General features: G+C 36.3%; 1 protein-coding gene and 1 long non-coding RNA gene across 4 annotated transcripts in view; one reads left to right on the top strand and one right to left on the bottom strand.

Annotated features, from left to right (window-relative positions):
* LOC103467583 (myosin-10-like) overlaps window positions 1-25,879 on the top strand; it is a 73,075-nt gene that overhangs the window by 4,121 nt on the left and 43,075 nt on the right. Inside the window, exons 3-8 of one of the 3 annotated variants that reach the window (XM_008414109.3) lie at window positions 9,218-9,374; window positions 19,497-19,524; window positions 21,205-21,307; window positions 21,558-21,587; window positions 21,726-21,740; window positions 23,651-23,668. In XM_008414109.3, coding sequence (XP_008412331.2) covers window positions 9,218-9,374; window positions 19,497-19,524; window positions 21,205-21,307; window positions 21,558-21,587; window positions 21,726-21,740; window positions 23,651-23,668 — 351 coding nt within the window. The remainder of the gene's footprint in view (window positions 1-9,217; window positions 9,375-19,496; window positions 19,525-21,204; window positions 21,308-21,557; window positions 21,588-21,725; window positions 21,741-23,650; window positions 23,669-25,879) is intronic. The other 2 variants (XM_008414119.3, XM_008414126.3) reach the window with 2 other exon arrangements.
* Window positions 11,265-19,490, bottom strand: LOC145552583 (uncharacterized). Its single transcript, XR_014088676.1, has 3 exons — window positions 14,335-19,490; window positions 12,392-12,475; window positions 11,265-12,200 (listed from the first exon to the last, which is right to left on the bottom strand). It is a non-coding gene; the product is annotated as an uncharacterized LOC145552583 (long non-coding RNA).

The raw sequence follows: 25,879 nt of genomic DNA, 5'->3' as shown, positions 1-25,879 counted from the left end.
CTTTTCCAAATTATTTCATAGGTGCTCTGTTCAGGATAACTGACCTTTAAAGCAATTTATGTAATCTGTAAAAATGATAAATTCCCTCTAGATTTTTCCATCACTGTAAAAAAAAAAAAAAAAAACTGGTCAAAGATGGAAAATATTCCTTAAACATTCCCTCTGGCATTAACACTCTTTTCAGAGGAATGTGGACTTAGAAAAATAACTTGAGGAAAACTTGAACTATATAAATATAAACCTGAAGTCTCTGTTTTTCTCCGGTGTTGGGTGATGGAGTCGGTGACTGGTGTGTTGTATTCAGTGAAAACTGGAAACTTGGAGCTTTCTAGTATCCATGTGAGGGAAAAAATTGTTGCATTTTAAATTCTGGTGGAGTTTTCTAAAACAGCAGGGAGCACATGAGACTTTATTTAACTGCCTAAATATTACATTAGAATAAAAAATTAAAGTCCACAAGACTATAAATATATAATCCAACTATTGCACTCCAATTAGTCCTTTGCGATATGAATATTGCACACACTGATATTGTTATGACGATATAATTGTGATATATCGGATATGATCACTTTTTCTGGTTTTATTTTTTACTTTATTTTTATCTGGTCAGTCATTTCTAGAGCTGCATTATTTCAGGATTGTATGTAATTGAGACGCTACTGCTAAAACTTGAGATGATGTTGATTATGACATGTTTTATAATGTATTTGTCCAGCTGATCAAATGCATTATTTCCCCACAGCAGCATCCTGGATTAAGCGGAATATGATAGACGGATGATATTCCTTTGCTGTTGTGAGGATTTAAAGTCGGACATTGCTGTGATAATTTGTATAATAGTTCATTTATTTAACCACGAACCACCATCGCCTCAAGGCATTTTACAAACATTTCCAACTTGTATACAGAAATCCATAGTCTAGTCCAATCAAACTGACAGTCAAAGCCAGTTGCTTTCATCCCAACTGGACTCAGAAGTTAATCTCAGCTTATTATGCAAACTGGGAAAATGTTTTCCATCTCAAAGTCCAGCTGATTGCATGGAGTCTCTGACTTTGCAGCCATTTCTCCTCCTGTTGATGCTTAACAAGCTCTCTTAGCTCTGGTCCATTTCTGCATAAACATCAGACTATAACAGCTTAGCATGCGATATGAAACACTAGAGTCTAAAAGGCTGTCGTATCCCACATAATCTGCTGATTTCCCCTGTGATTATGACCCACTAAATGCATTCCTGGAATAGCCTGGACATGAAGCAGGTTGTACTCTTAATGCTTATTGCTGTACTTGTTAAAAGACTATATTTTAAAGAGATTATTGTTTTGTTTGCAGCCTAAAGGCTCTCCTGGCATGTCATGTCATGTCGTGCTACTAAAAGAAATACAAGGTGAACATTCATATCCTTAAAAAATGCACTAAAATAACATTACATTTCAATAGTAGTGCAACTCTCCTTCTTATTCCTCCTTCTTTTTGACAACAGCAGAGATCAATAGTTATATAAATATAGACTTGCGCTATTTTTGCAGTTTGGATAATGGATTCTGCTGAGCATCTCCATGATCCGCTGGTCAAGTTCCTGTATCTCTTTGTGTTTAGTTTGATAATACTGATGGTTTAGTAATCCTTTAAAACTACTCTACAAACGAACATTGAAGCAGCAGCCACATTTAAATAAAAGCAATACATATGCAGGATGAACATTAATGCATCTGACTTGTTATTAACCAAACACACACTAACCAGCTCCAGGGTTGTAAAAGGTCATCCGATCTTTTTTGAGATCATCTGTGCTTTTGGTGTGATTCTCCAGCCTGCAATAAGTCCTTTCAGTGCCATTCCGTGCTGAAACGTACAGGAAAGTTTTTTTTTTTTTTTTTTTAAACATAGAAGTGGTTTGGGTGGGTAATGTCGTTCTCCAAATTCAACATTTTGCATCACATGTCGTGACTGGAGGTTTTCGTGTGACCTCTTCGCCGTGGATGTCCCTGTGGGGGGAGATATGAGCCCTGCCTACAACGATCACATCACAGCGGCTAAAACAAGACTGATAGTTTTCCTTCTGACTTTAGTCCTTGATTGTGTTCATGTTTAAAATTATTTCAACGTTCCACAAAGAGGAAAGTCACTATTTTCTGCGTTTCTACAATCCATCAGGAGATGATTATGCTCATGTTTCATTGAGTAGCACAAAATAAAATGAGTAAATTTTTGCATTTGTAGGTGCAGAGAACCCAGACTTTACTTTAAACGCAGCCTGTTGATGAGGATGTTTGTTTTCAGAGCACAGTTGTAAAATGCAGCAGCCCCGACCCGAGCCACATGTCTGAGCGCAGGGAGGCCACTGCTGAGTCACATGGTAACCCAACAGCCATAACAGAGCTCTTTGTGTTCACTGATAAGCAACATCTGTCTGCTCAAGTAACTGAATTTTCCTCCAGCCTGGTGTAAAAAAAAAAAAAAGCTTGATTAACAAGTTGATTTATTTCAGTTTCTGAGTGTTTGTTTTATTGTTCTGTATCGTCACAAACTGGCGCTGCTTCTACTGGAAGACATTTTCTTACAACTTTATTCAGTTTCAGTTGGATTCTGTCCTTCAGCGTTGAGCTCGAGAAGAAGAAAAGTTTTAATTAGAGGCTGCAGACATGTGTTGGTCAGCTGATTATGGATTTCTTCATGTCTTATTTTGTCATCCCTTAAATTGGACAATCACATAACTCTGACTTGGTATTTCACTCCAGAGCCAAACAGTCGTGTTGGCTCAGTAGAAAAAAAACGACTACATGAATAGAAAAATGTAATTCAACCTGTGAGCAATCAGACATGCTCAGTTTGCAGGGAGCAGGAATGGCAGCTCCAATCTGACTGTTAAATATTAATGTCAATATGATCTGTCAGCTGTTTTACATCATCAGTCAGTTTCTGAGCCAAGAAATATTTTTGCTTTGTTAAAGAAAATCAGTAATTTAACAAACTTTTCTAAATTTCTGATCATTTTTCTCCTCTTCACTGTGAGTTATTTAAAAAATGATTAATTCTATTAAACTTTTAATTATATTAATTGATTGTTGAAATAATACTAAACTAACTTGGTAATTGAATAATTATTAACTGAAGTATGCAGACTCTGAAAAATGATATTTTTTCCTCAAAGAAGGGAGCAATAATTACATCAAAACTGTAGAATATATATATATATATATATATATATATATATATATATATATATATATATATATATATATATATATATTGCATTATAAGATAAAAAAAAAACTTTTTTGTACAAATGTTTTAGCGTCACCTGGTTCAATTTCTTTAAAAAATAAAAATACAAAATTACAAAATCTTCTGTTGGGCACCTTTTGATTTTAGCTATTAATTGGTTAATTGTGAAAAAGTCTACAGATTAGCCCTACATTTTATTGATTTTAAGTCAAGCTGTTAGAATCATCCTCCTAGTTGCATATGCATCTTTTGCTACAAATGAATCAATAAAGTTTATCTGTTTAGGACATTTAGAAAGATGCTCTGCATCATAAACACATCATATTATGGTCACCAGTTGTGAAAACCAATAACATACATTTTGTTAAATACCACTGATAAAATAACCAACACACATCAAATATGTTGGTCAATCTTCCATTTATTATGGTTTGAAAGCAGCTGGGTGTGAAATGGTCAGTGTTTTCCATTTCAAACAGCTATTATATCTTTAATGATATTCTTCCAGCTACTTGCTCAAACACCTACTCTTATGTTCCAGAACAGATCCTGTGAGAATCCATTATAATGGTGAATATGAGCAAATTATGGTCCTTGCCATGTGCTGCGAGATAATTGTGAGGTCAAAGTAGCACCTGTGTCGTTCGTACCTGTTAAGAGGCGCTGCAGTTACTGCAGCCGTGTAGCTTTGGAGAAAATGACATCTTAAGAGCAGGGATGGCAGGAGAAGTAATTGTGGAGGAAGTGCAGACGTAACGACCCGGTTTCAGCACAGCAGCTTTAACTTGAGGTGTTTTGCAACACTTGTTGTTTTATGTTCTTAGAGTTTGTTCAGTCATACAGACTCCTGTTGGTCTTAATGCTGCCCAAAAGGTTAGCAGCCCCCAGTGATGCCACACTAAACTCCCAACTCTACGGTTTTAGCACGAGCTGCCGTTTCTGAGGTTGAGAATCAACTTTAAATCCTAGCAAAAGGCTTCGCTTCAAGCTAATAAAGCTAAAGGAGACTTATTGAGTCATGGATGTAAGGACAGGGAATATTATGAATTTTATCACAGTATTTTTTAGTACTATTGTGATAACAATAAAAATGATTATATAAAACTCAATTCCTTTTTCTTAGGTGATTGCATAACAGAATTCGTATATAAACATTCCTGTTTAAAATAAGCTTCATCAGGACACCTTGTACATAAAAAGTGACTTCCATTGCTGAACTGCAAATATAACCTTCATTTAATCGTATTTTCTAATTTACATATATTTATTGATGCTTTTGTGGAAAAAACAGCTGAGAAAATGGCAAAAATAACATTTTAGTCAGTTTTTTTTAACGTTAACAGGAATTTATTGTGACAAATTTATCACGATAAATGATAAACTATAAAATAATTTCCCATCCCTACATAAATTTCAATAGTTTTCCCACAAACTAAGTATTCTTTTAGTCAGAGTTTGTTTTAAATAAGTACTGCAGTGTTTTTATTCTGCTTGCTTGAGGTTAAACATCATAGTAAATCTCTTATGTAGGCTTTTGTTGGTTTGCGGATCTGTTTTTTTTTTCTTCAGGATTACAGTTTTTAATGTCAGTGGAATATTTGATGTGTGTGTATTTGCAGTTAAATTTTCCTTTCTGTGCCCTTGCAGAACCTAATAATAAATTAAATTAGTGCAATAACATAGCAAAAGCACTTGTTGTTTTTCTTTGATTTTCTTTCTTCCTGTCATAAAGTTAACCTTCCTGTTCTTGTAACTTTATTAGTTACACATTGGGGAATCTGATTTTAAGTCATCAGAAACACTCAATAATAAATCATTATAGCCAAAGCTGTTTTCCAAGCCTTAAATGGGAATCAAAACAGAAGAATTATGTTTTCTATCGAAAGGAAGTCTTCATGGAAGAAAGTAAATAACAGGATTTGTCTGTGTTTATATATTGGTAGGCACTGCAAAGCCTGCTAAGCTGTAGCTGCTAATCTTTACCTGCTTTGTTTACCGTTCCCTAAAGTCGGTAAACTGTAGCTGCACCGTCTCAACAGTGGAAGTCATTGTGTTTATTTAAGTCACATTAAGGCTGCTTGATTTAGAAACTTAAATTAAGTTTCATTTCATTTCTAGTGTTTTTTTTCCCCAACAGTGTTTTTTCTTTTTTTATTCTTTTGGATTCACTGTGGCAATGTCCCAAGTTTTCGACACCCGTCCCAGTCCTTTGAAAACATTTGTGGCCAGTTTACTTATAGTTTGCTTTTTTATTAAAAAGTAAAAATATAAAAGTGCTCAGAAGTCAAACAAGGGTCATGTTTTCTTTTTTTGATACCTTTGACTGAATGTCTTACTAGTTTCTGATGAATTTTACTCTAGGTCAGACCAAAACAGTAAAAGTAAAAAATGGCAAATGAGTGAAATGACCAGCAGTGAAATCATTGATCTGTTTTCTTCAGCTATGTCTGAAAAACTTAACTAATACTAAAAATAATTAGCAGAGTCTTCTTCCCTTTGTAACAACTTCCCCACTGAAGAGTGTTGTAGTCAGTGCAACCTGGTAGCTTGATTTGAATCCAGGTCAGTAGAGCTTCAGTTTAAATTTTCCGCAAGTAACATTTGTTTGGTTGTTTGTTTTTTTACTCAGAAAAACATCCCCTTTTCTCAGCTGCCAGATTTGCATAAACTCCTTTTCAAAAACACTTTATCCTGCAGAAATACGTATAAACATACATGTATATATACACACACAGTGGTAACATGTTTGTCGTTTTAATTAAAAAGAATCTCAAGACGTGGAGCAATTCAGTACTGGATATTTTTGTATGTCTAGCAATGGGTAAAAAAGTGTTAAATGAATCGGATGATGATTTCCTGTTGAGGTGATTTAAAACCCGGCTGGTCGTCTTACACTAGAATAAAATGCTCTGAATCTTTGCTTGTTTTCCTGAGATGGGAGAGCCCATTTATAAGCTCAAATTCAGATTTTCAACCAGACTTTTCTTGTTTTTTAGAGAATTATGAGGCTGAAAATGTGGGCTACTGATATTGTTAAATCTACTGATTGAGGAGATGTGCCTAGACCTGTCACAATAATCAATAAATCAATGAATCCCATGATAAATTGAAAAGTGATTTATCTTTTTTCTTTTTTTTTCTCTCGCTCTTTTCTATCAGAAACTGGATGACAAAAGTCTTCAGTTTGGTGATTTGGTCTCAACTATCCCTTTTTTTTGTTTTACAGAGACGTCATAATTAATTTTATATGTTGTTTTGTTTATTCATTTTGGATATTTAAAATGTCTTCCAGTTCCAGTGTTAAATGTTCATTAGAATTTAACGTTTATCAATCTCTCAGAATATATTCTTGCATTATTATGCCGCTGTATCGTCCAGTAAAACTTGCGATGGTGACAGACATAGATGAGCCACTCTTGCAGTCTTCAACCAGGCAGAGTGCTGTTACGCCTGCTGACTGGTGTCTTGTTGTTCGCGGTGTAAACCGCCAGCTAATCCTCCCAAATACCCCCTGGGGTGCGAAGTTAAGGGCAGCCAGCTGAGTCACACCCCTCTCCTCCTCCTGTGGTTCCCGCTGGTTCAGTAGATCACAGCTCTGTCTGCCTGGCGTCGCGCCCACCATGAGGTCGTCTCTGGAGGGGTTGGAATGAAACGGACCAAAATCAAGCTGATGTCACCAGTCAGTCTTATTCAGCAGAGAGGAAGTATCTGCAGTGTTGGTGGCTGCGATGCTACAGGGGGTTGGAGTTTATTGGCAGATACTGTGGGAGGTTTCAGAGTAACAAATCTGTACGACCAGACAGCTGCATAGAGTCTAAGCATCCGTGCCCATGGAGGAGGGGGTTGATGGCCATCTGGCAACATTACTCCATCCTTTATAAATATGGCCTTTAGCAGCACAGGACCATTGTCATTGATGTGGTTATCTTTTAATTTAAACAGTTTGAACTCAAAAAACAATTTATTTTAGTTTTAATTGTCAGTGTTGCATCAGATTGTTGTGTTTTAACCCTTTAAGGCACATGTGTCAAACTCGAGGCCTGTGGGCCAAATCCGGCCCGCCATAGCTTTTTACGTGGCCCTCTAGGTTCTAGACTAAACACTAAGTGTGCTTAAATATTATGTTTTCAATCAAATCAATGCAGTTTTTATCTTATTTATTGCTAAATTTTATCAGTCAGTCCCTCAGGTTCCTTGAGAATGATAGTGAAAATTCACGCAAAATCAACAAATCCCCACATTTTTGTGCTAATACATAATTGGGAGTTTATTACAGATTTTTTTCAAAAATTGTCAAAAACTTTCTTACTTGTACTAAGCAGCTCCCTCAGCCTTCTATATAATGAATAAAAAAAAGTCACATTTACTATCATAAATAAGCTCAAATATTGCAAATATTCCAAATTAGACTGAAATGATGTTCAATAATATTATTTAATTTTTAAAATTCTGTCTGTGAAGAGATTTTATCAATACATTCTGGCACAACAGTCCCTTTAAGAGCTCTTACGATCTTAATTTGGCCTAAAACAAAAGTGAGTTTAAACTTTCAAATCTCCGCCTGGATATTTTTGCTTTAAATGCCCTGTGAGTAAATATATTTGCCCATTTCCATTTAACAACTGGAACTTTCAATATCTAACAGTTTTTGTTTTTTTTTTTACAATTTACTGTCTATTAAAAGAGTGTTTTATCAGATTAAACTGAAGTAAAACATGCTCCCTGCAGAGGCGGGAGTGAAGTTACCGTAACAACCCTATTATTGGCTGAAAAGTGCAACGTCTCCCCTTTCAGAAACGGTTGGAATTTTTCAGATGGCGCAAAAATATCGCAAAAAAAAACAAAAAACAAAAACAATACCACAAAGTTGGATTATAAAACTGTGTCATTAGTGACACCTTTGGGCCTGTAAGGGTTAACCTAATCAATGGATTCATTACTCAGGATAATATAGGGTATATTCAGTGTTGACCTCAAGTCAGATGAGAATTGTTAAATCTTTTTCCTGCGTCATGATTCATTTGAGTCCAAATTTTTCCCCCAAATGGGTTTTTACGCATTGGGGCCTTTCAGGCTGTCTGACTGTCATGGACAAGATTAGTTGGGGAATGTGTCTGTGGCAAAGCCAAGCACACAAATCAGAAACGTATTAAAACGATCATGAGGAGAAAAATGACTCTGAGGGGCACAAACAGAAAACCACGTCTTGTTAGAATAGCTTTTATTTGCAATTGTTAAGTCTTAAAACAAAAGACCAGAGAGGTTTTATAGGCTGAAAAAGATGTGTGGACATTTTATGGTTTTATACTTTCCACAATTATCCATCTAAATTAGTCTGTGAGCATCTGCAGCATGGTGGGCTGCACTGTGAACCCCACAAACTGTCTCAAATTAATGTTTAAATAGCAACGGCAATCCCTGGGATTAACCCTTGTCTGTCTGCTCACAAACTTTAATTAATTGAAATCACAATCTCCTGTGTCCTGTTTCCATTGTCTGCAACTAAAACCTGCTTTAATTTAAAGCAGGAACTCAGGATTTTCTTAAATGTTGTTTAATAGTTGCGTACAAACAGCATTATATTGCTGCGTGAATATATGACACATTTAACACAACAGTACTACACATATGCTACAGTATCTAAATAATGCAGATATTTCCATCTTAGAACACCAATAACCAACAAGAAAATAGGATTTAGTCGTTTCACCAGTTGTATGGGACTCAGAAGACCCTGTTCCTTTTCAGAACTAGATTTATGATCTGTGGCACTAGTAGCAATGATGGCATTTGCCTTCATCAAGTGGTACTCAGAAGAAATTTTGCTATCAACATTTATGGCAAGCATCATAAATGTTCATTGTCCCAGGCCCAAGTCTTTAAGGGGAAAGTCCTAGTCACATTCCAAGTCATTTAGGATTGAATCAACGTCAGATTTTAAGTCTTCTGCAGCCAGTTAATAATCTATTATCTTATCTTTTTTTAGACATACTCTGGGCTCTTCTGTGTGGTCATTAATCCCTACAAAAACCTGCCCATCTACTCGGAGAACATCATAGAGATGTACCGTGGCAAAAAGCGGCACGAAATGCCTCCTCACATATACGCCATCTCAGAGTCTGCATACAGATGCATGCTACAAGGTAAGTCTGAGTTTATCTCTCTCAGCCCACCACGCTCACAGGAATTACCATTTTAATGCACATTAAATGTCACTGATTTTCAGAGTGATTTTCAAAGAGTTTGTTTCTATAATCTGTTTTTCTTAGCAGAATTAAAGGTAATAATCCATAAAGATGTTTTCTGTATAACATTCAGCTTATCTGAATTATCTTGATTTTTCTTTTTTGTTAACCAACTTTAAAGCTGTCGTGGAGTTTTCCTTATCTAGGTCAGGGTTGTCCAAATTGTGGCCTGGGGGCCATTTGTGGCCCTTCAAGTGATTTTGTGTGGCCCCCCCCAACTACAATTCAAAAATGATACAAATTTAGCCAACAGATCCAGATAGAGAGTTTTAAAATGATCACAAATTAATTAATCAAACTCTAAGAAAAGGTGAAACCACATTTATCCTGAGACTTTTCCTCAAAAGCCAAATTTGCTCCACACCAATCAGCTCTTATTTATTTATTTTTATCAAACTTGGTTAAATATAGCAAGTGTTTTGAAAGTTTTGAAATTCTGGCTTATTAAAATTCAGAAAATGTATAAATTTTTTCCTTAAAATTTTTTAGGTTAATCACTAAGTTTCTCAAGTTTAAAAAAAAGAACACACCTAAATGCCTTTATTTTAATACAGCAAACGTGCAAAATGTACAATGACGTATTAGGGTCATTATAAAGAAAAACAAAAGAGTAAATTTCCGCCAAAAACAAGCAAATTTTGAGAATAATCTCAGAATTTTTCAAGATTTTTGTGGAAAATTTCTGAGTTTTTGAAATTCAGAAAATGTCTAAATTTTTTCTACCACATTTTTTAAATGAATCACAAAATTTCTCAAGTTTCTAGTGAAAATTTACTCCACCTTTTATTTTTTTATTTTTTTGTGATAATGGTCCTGACACTGTCATAAAAATCTCTTTCAAGTTTTGGATGTACAATAAATATCAGGCTGCTTTATTTGCTAGATTTTATGTTGGGGGTTCTTTGGTTCACGACTCGTTTTCCCCATGTGACAAAAAGCTTGGACATCCCCGATCTAGTTTAATTTTGTTTGTAATGTTACCAACAGTTGTAGCTAAATGTTTTGTAATATTTTTTTTATATCTCTTTGAAGATGAATATGAATATGTGGTTAAAAAGATGAAGTCCTCATTTTAACTGTCAGTGAGGGAAAGTCCAGACTGAGGGCAATCCAGGCTCGAGGATGTTTTCTAAGATCTGTGGCTGGCAGCTGGCAGGTTTCCAGGCTCTATAAGCAGCGACTGACTGGGATCAGGCCAGCAGGAACAGAGAGGGTGACCCCATTGTGCTTGACAATAGATTCATTGTGTGATTGTGAGGGCTGAACTGTGGGGGTGGAGACAAACTGGACAGTCCAGTCAGTGCTTTAAGGATTTGCTTTCCTCTTGTTGGTGTGCAGAGAAAGATTTTGATCGCATGTTTGCAAGCTGTAGATAGCCGAGTATAACAATCAGCTATGACTTGCCCCCCACAGATCAGAGGTTTTAAGAAGAGATTTAAGGAGTAAAATTAACAACATTGAGAAGTGTTTTTTAAATTCATTTAATCCAGCTGGTTTTATTTGAGAGAATCCTCTATAAACTACAAGATATGTTTACTTGTGAATGACGCAGCATATTTTTGTTTCCGTACATATGACTGCCGCAAACATTCATATATTATCTATAACTGGAGAAGAGGTGATGCTTTACTTCATCTGTTTTATTCTTTTTTTAAAATATTTTGTGAATTTTTGATGTCCTTCATTTATATATATATATACATTTAATGTTATATATATTATTATTATTTATATATTTAATGTTATATGCTATATCAGAAGAATTTTTTTTACTTTCTTTTGTGCAGTTTATTTAATTTAATTTTATTATTTTTTAAAGATTTAATTTTTTTTATTTCTTCATTTTAAATTCTAATAAATTTTTTTATATACTATAATTATATATTTAAAAAAGTACTTTATAGTCATTTTAAACAATAAAATGATTTCAAGTAGACATTTTAAACTTGGCTTGACTTTGGCTTCTTCTACACAGTTAGCAAGATTAGTGCAGTTAGCATTATCAAATATTAACAGCGGTCTCTCTGTATATGTCAAAGCTTTGAGATTCCCAACATTTGCCAACATTTCTAAATCTTCCCTCACAGCACGATCAAATATTGGGTTTGAATCTCATGTCTTGTTGAAAGCGACTTTCTTTCTGTACCTGAAAAAATTTAAACGACCAAAGCTGTAAAAGTTAGAAGTTAAAAGTTTAAGTTAGAAATTATGAAGCAGCTTTCTCACTAATTCTGAGACTAAAGGCTTTGAATCTTCTTGGCATCCAAACTGCAGCGTGTTGCTCCCACAACCTGGTTGCACCTCCGTGTGGGTTGTTCACAGACTGATACGTTGAGTTTCCTCCTAATGGATCAGAGACGGTCAAGATGAAAAATCATCTGAGTCCAGTTTCTTTCTGCATTTCTACTTTTTGCATTTGCTGTTGGTATCTGAAGCTTTTGTGAAACCGTTCATATAATCCAGCTGGTTTTAGTTGAGAGAATCCTCTAAAAAACTGTGAGGTGCGTTTATTTGTGAGTGATGCAACATATTTTTGTTTCTGTACATTGAACGCAGTCTTCCAGCTGCATTAAGCGAACGTCTCCGACCTCCCAGACTTGACCTGATTCTCCACCGTCTTTCTGATTGTAGCTGAATTAACAGATGTGGTGTAAAAGGAGGTTTTTAGGTTGGAGATTAATGGAGGCCAGCTGCTTTCAGCTGTGCCCTGAGCATTTCAGCAGCCTGGTTAATAAAAGAAAACATCCAGATGCATAGTTAAGCTTTTGAGCATTATTGCCCGTTTATCCAAACTGGCAATTAAGTTATTGGAAAGTTTCTGAGTTTGAGATAGTCAGACAAAATCACTGCTGATCAACTTATTTCACCTGATTGCATAACTCTTGTGTCTGAACTCTGAATAATTCATCACATACCTGTGATTAATGGCCCATAACGCTTCTTCTGAAAGCTGTCCAGAGTTGGTTTGTTGCTGAACTTTAAGTTTATGAGCTGTGGGACTGAAGCAGATTGCCAGAATCAGTAACAGAAGGGTGACTAACGCTTGCAGAGATCCGATAATTACTGCAGCATTAGAGAGAAGCCTTTTCACTGCTCAGATAGAAAGTTAAATAAGGTGTTGCCGAACAAAGACGGGGTGAGCAAGGAGACCTCTAGATCTCACTAGACATCTGCTTTGGATTACACTTCCTGATACGCTCCATAATTGTTCTCGGTGTGCCAACAGTTTTCTTCACTGACGTATGGAAAGCTGACAGTATCATTTGTGGAATTGGAAGCAAATACTTTTTGTTGCTTTGCAACAACGTAGGGACCACAGGAGTTTTTAATTGTACGGGTGGGCCGGGTTCAGCAGTGCTTCATTGTCCCAGGTGGAGTTATGAAACAAGCTTTCTTTCTCAGTGAACAGAGATGGGGCTCTTTCTTGACTTGTTCCCATGATGTTCAGTCGGGGCATTAGGTCAAGTCCAGTTGGATTCATCTTGTTTCAGCAAGATTTTCTCCAAAGCAGATATCTTTATCCCATAAAGATCTGGACAAAGCAACTCAGCCTAAAATTACACAATGTGTTTCATGTGTTTGCAGTTTCTCAGTTTTCCCAGCACTCCTACAAATCTGTGAATAAACAAGCTCAGTAAATTTGAAATAGTGCAGGTTACAACCTCACCAAACACATGGCAATAATTACGTCTGTAAAGTTTGTAGCTTTTAAATCAAAGCGTAATAAAGCGCGCTTTCAAGCTCAGGCGACTTACATCAGGGGTGCCCAAGTTTAGTCCTGCAACTTTTAGATGCATCCCTTCTCCAAAACACTTGAATGTTATCAGGCTTTGTCTTGGCCGGATTCAAAATCTTTCCACTTCGCTGAATGTGGAAAGTGTCTTTTGGGGGGGTTTTTTAGCTCTGGAAAAAACTAAGGGACCACTTAAAATGATCAGTTTCTCTGATTTTACTTTTTATGGGTTTATGTTTGAGTAAAATGAACTTTGTTCTTTTATTCTATGAACTACTGACAACATGTCTCTGAAATTCCAAGCAAACATTTAGCATTTATTTGCAGAAAATGAGAAATAGTTAAAATAAAAACAATGCAGTGCTTTCAAACCTCAAATAATGCAAAGAAAACAAGTTCATGTTCATTTAGAAACAACAACACTAATGTTTTAACTCGGTAATAGTTCAGAAATCAATGTTTGGTGGAATAACTAGGAGGTTTTCAATGGGTTCAGTGAAATGGTCTCTAAATTTTTTCAGAGCTGTATTTTTCCAAAGAAAACGGAGTTTATCCCAGAAAATCTGCTAAGCCTGGTGGTAGGGGCGCTAGTACAGTCCACCATGTTTTTATGTGAAAAACAAATATTAAAATGTAAAAATTTGAGCTTCACAGGTAACATCCTGATTCGGAAATGAGCTTATGCGACCTCCTCATATCAAGTCCAATGCATGAAGTCTAAACCCAGATTAATCCGTCTTTACTGTCACTTGTGTATATAAAAAACAACAACTATTTAAGGTAAAAAAATGATGCTCAGCCTGGAGGGGGCAAGGAAATCCTGGTGGCCCGCCAGGCTTGTAATAGCATAATTATAGAAAAACTCTCCAATATCCAGTCAGCTCTGCATCTTCTTTCTTTTGTAGGATACAGTGCAAACACTCTCAACTTTTGTTGGATTTCTAGATTCTTGCTTTGTTTTGGATTGATGTTTTTTTCATCACCATCTTGACGACAACTGCATTATTTTAAATTTTAAATACAGCTGATGCTCTTGTTTAGATGCATTATGTGATGTAATTTACAAGAGTGCATTGGTCAAACCCGTACATTCAATCTGAAAAAACTTTGACTGTGGACGCTCACCTGGCTCAGTATTTGTGGATTAAGTTTTTCAGGAATTTTTCTGCAGAACGTGACTCCATGTTATGTGCAGAAAATACCGTCTATTCTTTGAATTTTATACTCCATGGCTGCTGGAAGAAAGCCTCAGTTTTACATTCAGAATAAATCAGAATATGCTCTCAAACTTACTTTATATTGGAAACATAACTCTCAAGGCTCCATTGCATTTTTGTACTTTCTTAAATAATGGGTTGCAGATAGTTGGTGGACATATATCAGTTTGTGCCACAAAAACAAAGTAATGGTCCTTTAACAGACTGTAATGTCCTTCTGGTACCTTATTATAAGTATACCCCTCTGAGGTGTTAGACTAATAAGCAGTCACAAGCCCATTTCTGGCCCACATGATCCCCTTTAATGCCAAAAAAGACCCTCCACACCCAAACTTCCTTAAAGTCAGCAATACTTCATGTAACCGTGCTGAGGGTTTATGGTTCTGTTTTTCTGCCAACTGTTGGATTTTTCCAAATGCATTTTTTGAAATTGGAAAGTAAAATATTTGTGGTTGTTTGTGCATGGCAACACCATGACGATTTCAGATTATTACTCAGAGATATGAGGACTAGCTTGGTGTTATGAGAAGAAATACTTTTAAAGTTTTTGAAGCAAATGGAACCTTTTATATAGATTGTGATTGGAAAAATAGACTAAAGTGTTAATGGTTTTTACTCAGGTGCAACCTTTTGATCAGAGCTTTTAGTTGCACTATTGAGATGAGACAGGTGATAGTATTTCTGTCATAAAATTCCTTACTGGTGTGAAGAAGTGTCTGTACTCCATTCAATCAGGTTATTTCACACTAGGCATGGATTTGTTATTGATATCAAATTATGGTGTATAAAAGTTTCAAAACTACATATTTTTACTTTATGATGATCAGATTAGCTGCGTTTCCGTCCCTTTTTATGTGCATTTTCATGCTGTTGATGGAAGCAGCAAAATTCCTCAATTTGGTAGGAAAAAAATATTTTACGCTCCCTTGTATTTGGATTTTTAGAAAAAGAGTTAATGCACTAAAGAGGAGATGGAAACACATTATCCGAATAAATTCTGACGTAGCAAAGATTTACCTCACATGACTGATCAGCTGTACTAGATTTGTTTCTTTCTCTTAAGTCTTCAGACATCATGTTAATAATACTATTTGACAGCAAAGGACTCAGACCTAAACCTTCAGAGCCACATAAAGACAGTTACAAAGTCGGCCTTCTATCGCCTGAAGAACATTTCCAAGATTAGAGGACTAGTCTCTCAGCAAGGATCTAAAGAAACTCATACAGGCGTTTATCTTTAGTCGCATTGATTACTGCAAACAGTGTCTTCACAGGTCTGCCTAAAAAAACTCAATCAGATCCAGAACGCTGCTGCTGGAGTTCTGACTAAAACCAGGAAGTTAGAGCCCAGTTCTAAAGTCCCTACATCGGCTCCCTGTAGCTCAGAGAACAGACTTTATAATATTTGTTAGTTTATAAATCACTGAACGGCTCAGCACCACAATACATTAAAGATCTGCTGTTGTCATAGCAACCTTTCAGAACCTGTCACGTCTTCTGGTTCTGGTCTGCTTTGAAGAACCTGAACCAGAACCAAACATGGAGAAGCAGCATTCAGCTTCTATGCACCACAAATCTGGAATAAACTTCCAGAAAACTGAAGTTTTCCAGTTGGAATGACTGTTACTTTGCTCTGTTCATGTTGTACACTTAAGATTTAAATCTTACTAATGTGAGTAATGTGAAAGCTTACTTGATCTTCCCATCAAGGTACCTTGTAAATGTTGTGAATATAGGACATGGAGTTGTTGAATACAGTGGAGATTTTAATTGTAGACCAAAACACAGTTCTTGTGTCACGCTTCAGATTTTTTAACTGTCACATTTCATATAATCTATGCTTTATTTAAACCATTTTTTTCCCTTTTCGTTTTGCAATCATTGTTCTGATTTGCATTGAACTTTTTTTAGGCCTTCAATTTAACTTCAGCCAATTTCAGAAGCAAAGAGAAATTTTCCTTGCCTTCCCACGCAATAGTCATGTGAAGCTGGCAACAGGAAAACCAATCATGAGAAACCCACAGAACTGCTCTTATGACTGCTGACTAATGTCACAGAAATACCAGCCTCAGTGATGGTAGTCTGCACAGTCCGTCGGTCTTTTAGCAGTCAGCCTTGTGTGCTCCTTCGGTGTGAGTGGAGTAAAGCAAAAAACCGCTCTATGACTGGACCATATCGTTCCACCAGCTTTCTGAAGGTGACATTTTGGGTGAAATGTTCCTAAACGTACATTTCACCAAATGTAAATGTGTTCTAGAGCCGTTCAAATATAATTTATTGTTGAAGTTAACATTATCAAGCTTCTACAGGTAAGGATGACAGCATACACAAATATATATATATACACATATGGAGGACCAATCTTGCCATAATTATGTATAAATACGCAAATAAATAAATGACTCACTGAATTAATTAAAGGGTGAAAAAGCAGCATGGCAAATAAAATAGTGTGCAATTAAATGCAACAAAATAATAGAAAGAGGAGCTTTGTTTAATAATTTGTCAGTTAAGTAGGTAAAAATGTCTAATTGTTCTGTTCTTTTTTATTTACATCAGTAGTGATTAAACCAGGTTGAATGTTTAAAGTGAAAATGGAGCAACCTCAAGTCTATTCAAATATGAAAAAAGAATTTCAGATTTTTGTTAGTTGTTATCCAGGTTAACTAAAGTGAGATATTATGGTTAATTTTCTAAACTACAGTAAAGTAATCGCAGGGATGCACAAATGTAAAACTGAAAAATTGAGCCGATGTTAATATCTAATAGTAATACTTCTGTTATGGTAGAATTTACCATTATTTTATTTTAGCTCATTTTTATTGAGTTCATGTCAGAATAATCTTTAAAAGGGTTTATGGTTAGGGTAATACTAAAATAATCGTTTACAACAGCCCTATCCTCTTCATCCATTTTATCCTCTTCATCTTCATTTCCTTATGTCATTTCTGCATAGATTTCTGTTTCAATGCGCTTCAGCTTAAATTGAAAGAGCTGAGCATCACTTGTTGTGCATGAATCACTGTTCTGGCAGGACAGAGCTAGCATCCATCATTTAGTCAGGTTGTACTTTAGCATAAACAACATGGCGACACCTGCATAAAAGTATTTTAGTTGAATTTATAAAACAAACTCTTGTTTTTACATCCGAAATAAATGTTTCGCAAATAGTCTATTGTTACGATTACTTGTGGATTCCTTTAGAGAGAGAAAAATGTTTGTAGATACAATCAGATGTTTACATACATTCGTCATGGACGTCATAAAGAACTCAACAATCTTTATTTTATTGGCTTTAATCACCTAACTTTGACTTGACATGAGCAGCTCTGTTTTTCCTAAAGGTACAGTGTTTTCTGTCATAGTTTTACTGGAAACCAGTGGTCAACAGCAGGAAGCCTGCGTGATTCCTAATGGTCCGTCCAGCTGTGTCCTCTGTCCCTGAACTGTCCAACAGTTGACTCCATAGGAACACAGTCAGCGCTTTTAGGGACGCCGTCTCTGGCAGAACAGTGCAGCCTTGGACACAACAAACGATTTAACACATTTACAGCACTGGTTAAACAGACTTTTCAGCTCATCTCCCAAAATGACCTCAGAGCAGCTCAGTTAATGGGATTTTTATTTATTTTGTATTAAGCATTTTATTATGTTTAAAGTAGAGATGCACCAATGCTATTTTAATATCTATATCAGTACCGATAATGAATAAAAGTCTAGATTGGGTTTGAGTGACAATGTATTTATTATGCATCATATTTAAAATTCATAATTGCACTTTCTGAACATTTTGAGAGGTTTTTTGGAGTTTAACTTTACATGTTTGACCAAGGTGGTCAACCTATTGTTTTAATCATTTTCTTTATTATTTATTTTACATCGACTGTTTTCCACTTACTGAACAAATTACAAGTTTGACCAAGCTTATGAAGCTATTGTTGTATTTAAGTTTGCTGATCTGGTGCAGAGAAGAGCAGTCAAGTAAATTTGTTTTCTGTATCAGATCGGTATCGGCCACAGATATCGGCATCAGAAGTGAAAAAAAGTGGATCGGTGCATCCCCAGCTATATTTACAAACTTATTTATGTTGCATTGGGTTTTTCTGTGGCAGAGCAACACAAAGTGGTCAATAGATGTGAAGTAGGAGAAAGAGCACATCATGGTTTTGAGAAAAATATCTGAAAAGTGTGGCGTGCATTTGTATAAGCCTTCATGAGTTAGTAGTCGGTAGCATCGCCTTTTGTTGCTATTATAACTGCAAATTGAAGTATGTACTGAATGTTACAGCTGAAATATTTTTGCTCCAGTAAACTTTAAGTCTGGGCTTTGAGTAGGACATTGTAAATCATGAATATTCTAGGGTCTAAACCATTTTATTCTAGTGAATATATGGTGATTAAATACTGTTGTTCATAAAATCAACAGTTTATTTTCCACTTTTATAACAAATGTTCTCGTTGAGAGTGAAAAAGAAGCAGAAATTAGTTGAAGTGAAGAAACTCGTTGACTTTCCTAAGCCGTTGACTTCCTGTTCAGCCGACCATGTGACTGGACAGCAGGCGCCTGTCCCTGTGGGAGCGTTGATATGAAGACAAAGTACTGTTTTTCTATCATATAATCGCCATTAATTTTCCCTGCATGGCCCCCAACCAGCTGTCTCTTTCAGAGTTCACTACATACTCTGAACTGGAGCAGCATGGAAGTGACATGAATATTACTTGTGGAGACGAGAACTGCGACGTGTTGGTGTGTAGTGGGGCCGAATGTAAACCTGTGCTGTCATCGTACTTCACTAATGGCTACAAAATGAGAACCAGATTGAGTTTTCTGAACTTTGATTCCTGTTGTTTTACTGTGGAGGCTGTTGTATGTTCATACATTGTTTTATTTTTGCCTCATTAATACTATTGTCTGTCCTTGCCAAGAGATAGATGGAAAACACAACTGTATTTTAATGCCTACTTAAATAAAATAGCTCAAATTATTGTTCAGTTTAATAATAATTTGAGTGAATTATAAATTTGTCATGTAAAATGGAGTTAAATTAGTTTTCTTTTTTTGTTGCACAGATCGAGAGGACCAGTCCATTCTTTGCACGTGAGTAAACATTAAACTTAACTTTACTGTTATTATTTTTTGCCTCAAATGAATTATACAGACAGATATAAACATTCATTTGTTGACTGTTGTTCAAGTCCCCAATCTTTATTAGAATTCTGTAAATTTAACCTCTGACTTTGAGTTGATATTATTTGAAGGTGCATTCACACCTTTACCTGGACTCCGGTTCAGATGCCTAGAAAGTTTGGTGTTTTTGGGGAGATTTGAAAGTGCAATCGAACTCTGATGCGGACCAAAGAAGCGAACTCTGGGCTGCCTGAAACTCTAGGCCTTGGTTCGGTTGAAATGAACTCTGGTGCGGTTTGAATCCATACGTGAATGCCAGAGATCTCAGGAAGTGGACTAAAGTGCAGGGCATTCTGGGTAAAAGCAACCAAAACAAATGTGTGTGTTAAGCTTTTATGGAAGCTTTTGACAAAAGTCAATTCATACAACTGCTAAATTGCAGTTTTCTGGCCGATCGCCAATTATTGATCTCTAAAAAGCCTGACCTGATGATTCAGATTTTGGCCAATACCAATTTTTTTGGTCTGAAATGTTGCAGTGGTTTATTTTTATACCTTTAGAAAGGTAGATAAGATTGGCTTCACATGTAAATCGATGTACCGGCACCAAATTTTGAAAAAAAAAAAAAAAACCTTGTTTTCCTATTAGGTTTTTGTGCTACGATAAGTAGGTATTGAAATTAGTGTATTTTGCTAAACTGCAATAGAAACACCTTTTCAGCATCATAGCACATTCAGCATTACTACAGACTGAAAACAAAGAAGACGACAGGAAATGGTAGGACGATCGTGGCACGTTTTAAGTGACTTGTCACTTGAACAAACTTATTTACTGAGTTTTTAATTTAATAGAAACACCACAATTGCAAAAATGTAATTTTAGCGGGACATTGGCGAAGTTTTGCACACATCTGTAATGGAAGCTAGTATCATGTACATCATGCTCACTGTAGAGTTGGATTTAAAACAAAGATTGCACAAATGAAAACTTCCCCACTGACATGTGGAAACTACTATAAAACACCAGCTATTATCCCCACAAACCAAGAGCAGTACTTGTTTGTAAGGCATAAACAAAGGCCTTCAGAAATGTTACAGCCTGCAGTCAAAAATCCAGAGGTGATCTCCCTATGATTACAATCTCTTCACACTGCAGCTCTCATTCTCCCACTTTGGCCACATCGCTCTTGCCAAGTGGAAGCCAAACAATATCTAGCGCATAGTTGGCGTATGCAAATGTGCACTGTCTGTAAAACCTCGGTTATGCGTTAAATCTAAGCCGTTGTGTCAAAGATTCTGGATTTGATGATCTTGGGAACATTTTTCAGCCTTTTTCCTAAGCTAGTGTAACTCTGTGGCAAAGCAGTGAGAAGCATGCCAGAAACCGCAGCTGCAAACCTGGAAAATGTTGGAAATATGTTGCAGAGAAAGACAGAGATGGTAGCTGAGATCACGTCTCTGCTTCTCCACTTTAAGGGAGGACAAAGTAATTAACCGTGAAGTCAGGACTATGAACGTGTGTGAATAAAACCTGCAGTGATTTACAGATCTGACGGGTTATCATCGCCTAGTGGCCACATCTGTCGAAGTGGAGAGTTCAGAGTCGTGGCGTTGCCGGTTTTTCTATCAGCTGTATTCCTGTGCCTTGCAGAGGCGAGTCGGGAGCTGGTAAGACAGAAAACACAAAGAAGGTCATCCAGTACCTCGCACATGTTGCTTCCTCCCACAAAGGAAGAAGAGACCACAACATTCCTGTGAGTATCCACTCAGAGCTACTAAGCATCACTCACTAAAGCGCAATAATACTGCAGAAAAATGAGACGTAATTGTCAATTTTACAACAGAAGAACTTTGTTACAAGTGAACATTGCTGTCTGTGTAAATAATGTTGCCAAAATAGGATGTGGGTCACATGATACAGCTATAAAGGAGACACTCGGCTTCTTTCTGTGTTGAATATTTGTGCTTCATTTAATAATTTTTTTTTTTATTTGCAACAAACAGCCAGAATCTCCCAAACCAGTGAAACTACAGGCAAGTTCCCCTTTTTTTCTTTCACATTTGCATGCATCTATAACATTGTCCTTTCAAATAAAACTAATTCTTGATGATTTTAAATGCTTGCAGAAAAATTTGAAACATTTATTAGAATTTATTCTCTTTCTTTGTCAGGCCCAAAATGCAGTTGTAAGTAAAAGTTAAAATTATTTTAATCATTCACATGTTGTGTTTTGCTCACCTCAAATAAACCGACGACGTGCATGACATAGTTTGGCCTCTTTTGAAGCCTTAGCTGTCATCTTGTGCTTTGTGGTTACAGTTAGAGTTAAACCTGTATTTAAGTATTTATTTTTAACCATTTAACACACCAAACTAGCTTAAAGTATGATCTAGCTGAAGTTGTTACATGCTGTATAGTTGTGAGTAAAACAGAAACTTGAAAATAAATGGTGTCTTTTATTGCAGCAGCATAATCTCACCCTGAAAAACTTGAATTTAAGTGGATTTAAAAGTTGATTTTGAGGTTTGTGAAGCATTTCTGTGTTTTGCTCACATTTTTTTAAAGATAGAAGAAAAAACATTTTAAAAATGTTATTTCTAAGAATTCAGGATCATATGTGTTTTAATATCAGAATGTTTTAAAAAGAAACAGGCCCCCCACTTCAGCATTTCCATCCTTTGTTTTACACCAAGAAAAAAATCTCAATATATATTTTTACATTTATTTATTTAGGATATGCAAATAATACCTGGCAACACTTGTTGCATGATAGCAAACATCTCACAATCATAGCGCAGAAAAGTTTTTTTTTTTTTTTCCTTTTTGGTTATTCCTTTGAAATAACTCAACATTTTGTGGATTTTGTTTAGTGATTGTTATAGATGTTTGGTGACTTCAAGACGCCAGTCTGTGCTGCAGTTTTCTAATGAGGATTTATGGGATTTTTACCTACATTTACCTAAACCACTTTATTCATATAATACATGTAAACAAGCCAATTTAAAATGACATAAACATCAAACATCAACCGAGCAAGAAATGGTGCAGTGGCAAAATAAAAATAAGTAAAGAAAAGTGGGTAACGGACTCAGTGTTTCGGCTGTTTTGCAGTTTTTTGGAAGCATATTCCAGATTAGCGGAGCATAAAACCTGAATGCTGCTGCTTCATGTTCGTTTTTGACTCTGGAAATGCAAAGTAACCATGTGAAGATGCTGTAATTAATGCCAATAAAGATAAACTGCCCAGTGGTTGGGCACTAGGGCAGTCATTCATCCAGCGGCGCGGCGTGTTTTTCAGTTCAAAAATGTTTAAAGTTGACAGGAGATTTAAAAATACCACTTGATAATTGTGTTATTGAAAGATTAATACCTGAACACCAACTATAAAGTCTTAAAATTCAGAGATTTTAAAAATACTTAAGTAAATGAGCAATGCTTAGCCTGGTGGGGGCACAAGTAAAGCCTGGTGGCCCGCCAGGCTTATGATACACTGAGGGAAACCCTGGATGAGATTCTCATGATGATGTGAGATTAAACCTTCAATCCAGGAAATGTTCTTCAGGTTTGTTGTTATACTTACAAATTGAAAACATTACAATTTACATTTAAAGGGTCTGTTATGGGGACCGATTATCTGTGATAGTTAAGAAACATTTCCTTTACCTAGGATTTGTTTCCCTACTGACTGAATGTACCAAATTATTTTTTTCTAATATTTTCAGAGTGAGATTAAGCTGCTGTTATAATCAGGAACTTGCTTGAACGGTTTTACTCGTCCTGCAGTAGTTGCCTTTAACAACAAGCATCTCAGTACATGTGCGTAGTACCAGGTACTAGCAGCTAGTACCTGGTACCAGCGTCTAACCAGCCGGCCTGTGGGTGTCAGGAATCAGAATAACACACCTCTTAGTTTTATAACTAAACCTGCTGCTAATTCCATTCCTAGACGGCTGTAGGTTGTTCATAGATGTTAAGCTGTCATTTCAGAAATGTTCTGCCTTAACTACAAATTCACTTGTACCCACAACATGACTACATTTGACTATTTTCATATATTTTGTTGTTTTTAACAACTGAATGTCCTCATACCCTACAGAGTGGATCCCTGTTTTATGTGAGTAATATTTAGTTCCTCAGCTCTCTTAGAAAATATGAAAGGAGTGCTCTTTTCACTTTGCTGCTGCCTGCTTGATGCACCAACTCTTTATTAAATGTTAGAAATGTTTTAGACTTTACAACTGGATGCTTTCTATCCACACTACCTTCATGCACCTGCTCTGTTTAGAGGGAAGTTCTACATTGCATGCATTGCTTAAATCTTACTTCTTCCACTTACTTTAAACCTTATTTTTCCAACTTCTGGGTATCTTCTGTTGCAGAAACAAGCAAACAAATACTTGAAGCAAAAGGATTTGTTTGGGTTTTTCTACTAGATTTTTGACCCATTTATTCTCCATTGAAGTTTTTGAGTAAACCTTCCTAATCTTGTTGAGAATCACTGGATCCCAGCTGTCCATCGTAATGCAAACAGACCAGTGACGAAACAACCATTGATACACTTAAATCAGTAAAAAAAAAAAAAAACATAAAAAAAAATCTCAAATACATGCAGGGAAATACCTACACAGACCAGAACCAGCTACTCTCTTGCTGTGAAGTAACAGTTCTTATAGTGGTACCAAGGCAATTCAACAGCTTGGTTAATCTTTCGTTTAGGGCAGGCTCAGATCCAGTCAACAATCAGACCAGGAACAATATCTGGTTTACAAAAAGATGGTAAGATTTTAGCACTAGTTTGAGGAAAGTTATGAATAAAATGTTTGTTTTTACAGAGTAAAGAAATTACTTTGTAATCAGTGTCAAATAAATCTGTCCAGCAGTGGTGGGCATTGATAATTTAAGAAGTTAGTTCCACTAACGCTTAAGCGCTACACCAACATCGTATGTAGCAGAAGCTAATGCTAAAGCGCTACACCAACATGGTATGTAGCAGAAGCTAACGCTAAAGCGCTACACCAACATGGTATGTAGCAGAAGCTAATGCTAAAGCGCTACACCAACATGGTATGTAGCAGAAGCTAACGCTAAAGCGCTACACCAACATGGTATGTAGCAGAAGCTAACGCTAAAGCGCTACACCAACATGGTGTGTAGCAGAAGCTAAAGCGCTACACCAACATGGTATGTAGCAGAAGCTAATGCTAAAGCGCTACACCAACATGGTATGTAGCAGAAGCTAACGCTAAAGCACTATACCAACATGGTATGTAGCAGAAGCTAACGCTAAAGCGCTACACCAACATGGTATGTAGCCGAAGCTAACACTAAAGCGCTACACCAACATGGTATGTAGCAGAAGCTAACGCTAAAGCCCTACACCAGCATGGTATGTAGCAGAAGCTAACGCTAAAGCGCTACACCAACATGGTATATAGCAGAAGCTATCGCTAAAGCGCTACACCAGCATGGTATGTAGCAGAAACTAAAGCGCTACACCAACATGGTATGTAGCAGAAGCTAATGCTAAAGCACTACACCAACATGGTATGTAGCAGAAGCTAACGCTAAAGCACTATACCAACATGGTATGTAGCAGAAGCTAACGCTAAAGCGCTACACCAGCATGGTATGTAGCAGAAGCTAACGCTAAAGCGCTACACCAACATGGTCTGTAGCAGAAGCTAACGCTAAAGCGCTACACCAGCATGGTATGTAGCAGAAGCTAACGCTAAAGCGCTACACCAACATGGTCTGTAGCAGAAGCTAACGCTAAAGCGCTACACCAGCATGGTATGTAGGAGAAGCTAACGCTAAAGACTCCCTTCAGGTTAGTCAATAGGAAGCTCTGCAACAGATTTCTGTCTCGGCGTCATTAGCGGCTAACCTTTACCCAGTCATCGTATTCTCACATTGCTTACAAGTAATTTGCTTGTTGTCTGTCGCCTTACTTCTGTCGCTGCCTTCTATTGTTCCAAAACCAAAAATGTTCTATAATGGCCGTTGGTGTTTGGTTCTTACTTACTTCTGACTTGATTGTTTAAAAAAAAAAAAAAAAAAAACTTTATTTCTTGCAAAAATATAAACGGAACAATTTCTAAAAATTTCTTACAACCTAGTTGAAAATTAAAATTAATCTGATGTTTCAAATCGAAAAAGTGGTAAAAAAAAAAAAAAAATTTACATAAACCTCCCGTCACCTAAAGAAAAACTAAATTGATAGAAATTACAATTTACAAAATTTAACATAAATGGCCACAACAACTATCATCAGCAATTTAAAACTAATGGAGGCTGACTGAAGTGTTGGACATCCCAACATGTTGGG

This window comes from Poecilia reticulata, chromosome 1 (assembly GCF_904066995.2).
Source record: "Poecilia reticulata chromosome 1, P_reticulata-male-v2, whole genome shotgun sequence".
Lineage (NCBI taxonomy): Eukaryota > Metazoa > Chordata > Actinopteri > Cyprinodontiformes > Poeciliidae > Poecilia > Poecilia reticulata.
The sequence above is the reverse complement of the archived record's forward strand: the minus strand, read 5'-3'. Positions and strand labels throughout refer to the sequence as shown.